Here is an 8,102-nt window from a genome sequence, read left to right as displayed (position 1 = left end):
CACACACACACACTGATTGTTACACTCATCGTGTGCAGCAATCAGCTGATCGCGTCGCGCGCCCCACATGATCGCCTGTATCGGATGGTGAGTTGCGCCGTCCCTGTCTACCTCTTGTACTCGTTCCGTAATTCGCGAACTATTTTATTTAATAATTTAAAAACTAAGCCTCGTAGACAATTTTGGTAAAGGGAAAATCGTCTTAGAATAGACTCGACAATTTATCTTTTTAAAGACAAACGTCTGTTCAGAATCACCCTGTATATGTATAGTACTCTGCGACACTCTGTATATACAATAAGAAGGATATTTGCATATAACTTTCTACAAATTACAATTTATGCATGACATTTGTTAAATCGATATAATCAAAAGCTAACAATATAAAATGTTTTATGCAAATTGTTTGATGTAATATCGTATTCATAAAATTTATAAGTATATAATATTTATAAATATTTTCACAATATATTTTTATTATATATATAAAGAAACATAGCTAAATGAGAGCAATGATATTAGAATTATGTTTAAATATGTACGCAATAAAGATAGATCTATGCTCTAAAATCGTTGCTTGTGCGAGACGATAGAGCAGTGAAAATGCAACATATTTTTTGTTCCAATAAACACAATGTAAAGAAAAGCTTTCGCATTGCTCTTTCTAAAATATGCATGTCTTTTTATTCTAGAAAATACTGTCGGTAACATAACTATAAGTGTTGGTAATGTACCGACACTTTTAGTTATGTTAAAATGAGGGCGCCTACCCGTCGGAATTCGGCTGCGACTCCGGCATCCTCTTAACAGTTAAAAATTAAATCTAAAAGATCATAAATTAAAGAAGCAAACACACAGATTTGATCAAAATGATACATAGTTAAAAATAAAAATTTATACTAAAAACAAAACTTATACTAATGATAAGTCAAACGATACAAACATGCTTGAGTCGATAAATCGGTCAAAAATTATTAATAATAATCTCGTAAGAATTTTATTATATACTATTAGAGATATCGGAAACGGCATTTAAGGAATTTAAACGGAGTTAGCCAATGACTCACAATATGTATATTTAATGATTTAATTAATTTAATTACTTTATTAATATAATTATTGTTATATATTGTTGAGAATATATAATGTCATTCTCTGACTTAAGTGGTCGATACAGTTAGATAGATATAAGGCTTAAGTTGAGACATATGTATGCGATAATCATATATAATAAATACGATTAATAAAACAGTTAATTTCAATGAAAATATACTGTGTAAAGTTATATATAATTAAGAATAAGCCTTAGAAACAACATATATTATTAATATAATTAATAATTGTTGAATTAATATAATTATTATTTATAATTAATTATATAGTTAATTTACTTATTTTTGCGCTCAACTGCAATTGTTATTACCTATTCCAAATTTATTTTTCAGTAAACACTATCACATTAATGTTATATAGAAGCAATAAAACGCAATGTTACAAATAACATACATTAATGTTACCGGTAACTCAATGTTAATTGTAATTTCATATATTCATTTCGATACATTCATAAATGTAACATGTAATATAATAGATGTTATGTATTGTTATTACATCGTACCCAGGTAGCAAGCACACGTCACTTTGACGTTCCAAACTAGTCATTTTTGGTCATATGTCGTCAAAATTACTGATTTGTTATATGACTTTATATTGACGTCTTGATATAACATTATTTTGACGTCATATTTCAGTCATGAATTGACGATTATTTTATTATTAATGTGATTAGTTAGTACATCGATTCCATAAAAAAAATTTTTTAAATTTTTTATATAACATGACTTTCGCGATCAGACTTTAACAATTTTTCTTTCGAGGCATGCGTTTATCTGTGCACGACTTATGTTGCTTAACCACTCAAGTGTTCATTAAATTAGTGCACATTGAAAATATTAGTTATATCAATCGAGTGTAATTAAAGTGCCAAAAAATATACACATTTTTTATAATACAGTTGATTGGCAAAATATATTTTTATAAAACGCAGGCAACGGAAAACATTATTTGTTGAAATTTTATATGATATTAGAAGTAAGTTTTTTATGTTTAAATAAAATAATAACAAATATAAAACTTGTGACCTATTTTCTTACCATATTTGCGTTTTCCAGCGTTTTCGAATAAAGCAGTGTTGTTAGTAAAAGACCTTTTTATTTCATGTAGTTATGCTAGATATAAATTTTTTGTATCTCGCGCGTTAGCGGCCTTTTTTGGAACTTTGATTCCAGAACGAACGACGCAACGCATATATCGCTGTACCTTATTATTCTAATAAAATCTTTTTGCATCGATACACATCTGGTAAAATTAACCGTCCCAAACAACAAGCAGTTTAATCAATTCGAGATTCTTCTAAAGAATAGAATGGCTGTAATTGTTCAATGATGCTCTCGAATCGGTTAATCTTTATTTGTAAACGCTATTAAATCGGTTAATCTTTATTTGTAAACGCTATTAAATACATTATTATGCTAAGAAAAAAACGTCAAAATATGGTATATTTTATGACGTCAAAATGCGATACCGTCACTTTTACGTCATAAAAACGTCAACTCGTGACGTCAAGAATAGTCAGTGAATGACCAATTTGAAACGTCAAAATGACGTGTGCTTGCTACCTGGGTAGTTATATTCCACATAAAATTAGTTCATAGAATATTGATCATATATAAAATTGTTTAAGTAAAATGAATAAATGAAATAAATTATATGCGTATTGATTTTATAAAAGATTCGAGATTTAATTTATTTAAAAATTTCGATTTTTTTGTACAATGGCATACTATTATCAATTTGTAAAAAGTGCAGAATCTGATTTATTAAGACTTAACATATTGGCACATTATTATATACAATAATTGGAAGACTTAATCGGAACAATAATATACTTACTAGATTTCTGCGAGATACAATTTAGCGTTAATGGACAGATAATTTTATAATTTAATACGTCACCGTAACACTCTGTAATGCATATTATTAATGTCGCGTCGAAGATAGATCAAAAGATCTGAAACATTTATTTTTGTTTAATGTAATAATATTCAATTTAAAATATATGAATAATATATGAATAATTGGAAAGAAGGAAATGTTGTTTCTTCCTTGTGTTCCAATTACCGTGCTGTGGCTCTAATTTGTCAATTTTGATTTAATTTTTAGTTATATTATTTGTTACTTTTACATTATACTGCAACAAACAATGTTTATTAGGATTTTGCTATAAGTATATTAATAAAATTGCTTTAAGTATTAATAAATTTTTTTCTCAATTGCCAATTTTTATAAGTATACTATTAAAATCTTGACTAACGATATACACATATGTTCTTTTATATTTTTTATGTTCCAGCTATTTTTGAAATTCTCTTCACTTGCAATCATGTTACCAATGCATAACAATAATATGAACAAAGAACTTGCATTGCCAACAACAATTTATCATGCAATGTCTAAACGAGCAATGGAGCAACCATCAGGTAGAAGTCGAATAGATTTTCAAATAAGAAATCATCGAGGATCAGGAACTTATATATTTGGTTTCGATACAGGAAGCGGGTAAATAAATATATATATATATATATATATATTTACACACACGCACGCGCGCGCGCGCATGCACACACACACACGCACACACGCACACGCACACGCACGCACGCGCACGCACACGCACACACACGCACACACACGCACACACACACACACACACAGAGGATGTCTCACTTTAACATCGGAATATCTCGAAAGCAATACATTTTCAAAAAAATATTTCAAATAAAAGTTATAGGGTTTGGAGGGGGAAAAAAGATAGGAATATTAGTTTAATCTTGGGGGGTGTAAGTATTACCCAGTCAGTTATAAATCTGTTCTAACAAATTTTGCCAAGTACCTGTTACAAATTATTGTCAGCAGAAAGATTGCAGATTATATGCAAAACTTGTTATATTAGATAACAATAACAGAATGTTAGCAGAAATATTATAAAATCTGCTGATATAATTTAGCAGAACACTAGCAAAAACCGAGCATGGTTGGCACAGAATTATCATAGCAGATTGGCAGCAGAACTCAAGATCTGCGCGATGATATATCAGATTCAGCAGGATTTGCGCACAATTTCTGATAGCAGATTGACGGCAGAAGTGTAACAGGGTTTACATGATTCGATAGTCCCTTCGCTTATCGCTATGTGATGTATTTTCTCGCAATCAAATTTCTGTCAAAAATATATATAGTCTTGATTATTAATAAAAGATCAAAAATATAATAACTACTTTCTATCACTTTAATTTCTGATATCTGATACAAGCAGATGAGATTCAGAACATTAAACTAATTGGAATTAACAGAATAAATGGGAAATTATTCATTTACTGCCTATTTGAAGCATAAAACAAGAATTTAAATCTAAATAAATTATATTTCAAGTTTTATAAATTAAATTTAATTTAAATTAAATTAAATTTACTTTTATCATTTATTTTTTTTACTAATTTCATTAAATTAACTAATTCTTCGCTATCGAGAAATATAACTACGGTATAATATACAGGGTGTATCTGAAGTGATGCACTAAACTTTAGGCGCGTATTCTAGAGGTCAAAATAAGACTTTTTTTTTCCTATGAACATGGATCCGCAAATAAACCCCCCTTCGAGCTAGAGGCCCCTAAAGTTTAGGGAAAAGATTGAAAATTGGCTGTATTATATATTGCCTTATTATTTGACCTTGGTTTTGACGTTACCTATCACCCTCTCTTGAGAGATAAATAAATTTGCGTTGCGGGTGTTTGGTCAATTTCACACACTTTCGAATTTTAGCTCGGAGGGGGGGTTCATTTGCGGACCCATGTTCATAAGAAAAAAAGTCTTATTTTGACCTCTAGAATACGTTCCTAAAGTTTAGTGCACCATTTCAGATACACCCTGTATATTACGTTATATGTCGTTAGAAAAAAATTGTATTTAACCGATAACTTGCCGATAATATTCTTATTTAGCACCTGTAATAATCAATTTTATTGCATTTATATAACATTAATATAAATAAGCGCAAAGAGGAGAAATTATGAAGAGAAAGAGAGAGCTGAAGAGGAGGAAAGAGAGGATTATGGAAGATTGGACGTGGAAAGAGAGAAAAATGAGGTGGAGATTAGAGGAAATCGCGAGAAGGGAGGAGAGAAGGGGAAGAAGGGTGAGAATAGGATATGGAAGGTTATGGATAGATGAGCAATGTTGGAAATGGGATGAGGAGGAGGAGGTTTTGAGGGATGGGAGAGGAGAACAAAGAAGGGAAGAGGAGGGGGAGAGAAGAGGGGGAGCAGAATAAGAGAAGGGAGGGAGGGGAGAAGAGAAGGAGGATGGGGGAGGGAGAGAGTGGAGCGTGGCTTTTTGGAACGTGGCCGGGCTGGAGAACAAAGATAAGGAGTTTTGGATAGGGCTGAAGGAATGGGATGCAATGGTGTTATTGGAAACATGGTTGGATGATAGAGGGTGGAAAAGGGTGAAGGAGAGGTTACCGGGAGGATATGAGTGGGGAGTGCAAGCGGCAAGGAGAAGGAATAAGAAGGGAAGAGCGATAAGGGGAATGGTGATGGATATAAAGAAGGAGTTGGTGGAGAAGGAGGAAAGGATAGTGGGGGCGGGAGAGGGGATCATGACGGGCAAGGTGAGGGTGAGGGAGGGTAGATGGAGGATAGTGGGAGTCTACGCAGGAGAGGGCATGGAGAAGGCGCTGAAGGGGTTAGAGCAGTGGGTGGAGCGGTGGGTGGAGGACAGAGAGGCAGGAGTTAGAACATTGATAGGGGGGGACTTTAACGCGAGGACAGGGGAGGAAGGGGGGAGCTAGAAGGTGAGGAGGGGAGGAGGGAGAGGGTGCAAGGAAAGAGACGGTCAAAGGACCGGATTATGAATAAGGAGGACAGGCTGATGTTGGACTTCCTGGGGGAGAAAGGGTGATGCATCTTCAATGGGAACACGAAGGGGGACGAAGAGGGAGAGTATACATATACTGGGGGAAGGGGGTGCACAGTGATAGATTATATAATAGGGGAGGGAGAGGTAAAGGATAGAGTGGAAAGGATGAGGATAGGGGACAGGGTGGACTCTGACCACCAATCGGTAGTGGTATGGCTAAAAGGGGAGAGGGTAAGAGGGACAGGGGGCAAAGGAGGAGAAAGGATATGGAGGGGTGTATGAAGCGAAGAAGGGAGAAATAGGTTCAGGCAGAAGCTAGGCGGAGTAGAGCTAGGGGAGAGGGGGCTGGAGAAAGAATGGGAGGAGATGGAGGGGAAGTTGAAAGGGGCAATGAAAGAGACAGAAGAGGAGATAAATAAGGAAAGAGGAAAGTGGGCTGGTGGGATGAGGAGTGTTTAGAGAAAAAGAGGGAGGCAAGAAAGGAATTAAGGAGGGGGAGAAGGAAGGGAGGGAAGGGGGAGGAATATAAAAGGAGGAAGCAGGAGTTCAGAGAGATAAAAGAGGAAAAAGAAGGAGGAGAATGATAGGTGGGAAAAAAGGGCCGTGGAAGTAAGTAGGGAAAGTGAAGTGTGGGAAATAGTTAATAGGGAGAGGAAAAAGAGGAGGAAAGTGACGGAAGGGATAGAGATGGCGGAATGGAAGGAACATTTTATGAGGTTACTTGGGGGGTGGAAGGCAGGGTCGTCAAAGGAGGGAGAGAAAGGAGTCGGGAGGGAGAGGGAAGTGAGGAGGAAATAAGTAAGGAGGAAGTGAGAAGGGTGTTAAAGAAATTGAAGGAGGGAAAGGCGGCGGGAGTAGACGGTATTCCGAGCGAGGTGTAGAAACACGGGGGGGGGGAGAGCTGGAGGAGTGGGTGAGAGGGTTTTGCAACAAAGTCTGGAAGGGAGGAGGGGGTGATCGTGCCGATAGTAAAGAAGGGAGAAGAGGAGAGGGTAGAAAATCATAGGGGGGTTACACACAGGGGTGTTATCCACTTTATACAAGGTGTACGTGGCGGTATTAGCAGAAAGGCTGAGGGAGGAAATGGAACGCAAGGGGATTATTCCGCCGAATCAAACGGGATTCAGAAAAGGGATGAGGACGGTGAACAACATTTATGTGCTTAATTATTTAGTGAATAGACAGTTGGGGAGGAAGGGGGGAAAAGTGGTGGTGTTGTTTGTAGACCTGAAAGCAGCCTTTGATTCGGTGGACAGGGAGGTGTTGATTGAGGCGCTGAGGGAAAGAGGGGTCAGTGAAGGGCTAGTGGAGAGGATAGAAGAGGTACTAAGGGAGACAAAAGGTAGGGTCAGAGTCGGAAAGAAGTTGGGGGAGAGTTTCTGGACAGCTAGAGGGGTAAGGCAAGGGTGCCCGCTGAGTCCGCTGCGCTTCATTATACTGCTAGCGGATCTGGAGGAGGAGATGAAGAAGGTTAAATGGGGGGGGATTAGGTTGGGAGCGCGAAGGGTGTATGACTTGGAGTATGCGGACGATATGGTGTTGCTGACGGAGGGGGAGGAGGAAATGAGGAGCGTGATAAAAAGGCTAGAGAGGTATTTAGACAAGAAGAGGTTAGAGCTTAACGCGGAGAAAACAAAGATCATGAGGTTTAGAAAGGGGGAGGTAGGATGGGGGAAAGAGACTGGAGGTAGAAGGGGAAAAAAGTGGAGGAGGTAAAGGAGTTTAATTATCTAGGGTACATGTTACAGAGGAATGGTGGGCAAGAGGCGCACGTGAAAGAAAGGGTTAGGCGGGAAGGCGGCGGCGGTAATGGGCCAAGTGTGGGAGATTTGGAAGAGAAGGTTTGGAAAGGACTGGGGAAGAAGGATTTGGCTGTTTGACAAACTGGTCTGGACGGTAATGAGGTACGGGGTTGAAATATGGGGGTGCGAGGAAAGGGAGAGGATGGAGAGGTTAGAAGAGAGATATCTGAGATGGGTGTTGGGAGTAGATAGGAGGACGCCGGGGGTATTTGGTGAGGGAGGAGCTGCAGAGGGAAAAATTAAGAAGTAGGGCTGGTAGGAGAGTGTGGGGTTTTGAGAGAAGGTTGTAGGGAGGGGGAGGAAGCGAACTGGCAAGGTTGTG

General features: G+C 37.4%; 1 protein-coding gene across 1 annotated transcript in view; it reads left to right on the top strand.

The window, feature by feature from the left end:
* LOC145968905 (uncharacterized) overlaps nucleotides 1–8,102 on the top strand; it is a 49,003-nt gene that overhangs the window by 38,206 nt on the left and 2,695 nt on the right. Inside the window, exon 2 of the mRNA XM_083094794.1 lies at nucleotides 3,413–3,618. Coding sequence (XP_082950920.1) covers nucleotides 3,413–3,618 — 206 coding nt within the window. The remainder of the gene's footprint in view (nucleotides 1–3,412; nucleotides 3,619–8,102) is intronic.

Source organism: Camponotus vicinus, unplaced genomic scaffold (assembly GCF_025532165.1).
Source record: "Camponotus vicinus isolate PSW18456_S1 unplaced genomic scaffold, iyCamVici1.0 SCAF_3, whole genome shotgun sequence".
Taxonomy (NCBI): Eukaryota; Metazoa; Arthropoda; class Insecta; order Hymenoptera; family Formicidae; genus Camponotus; species Camponotus vicinus.
Note: the sequence above shows the minus strand (reverse complement) of the source record. Positions and strands in the feature narration are given on the sequence as shown.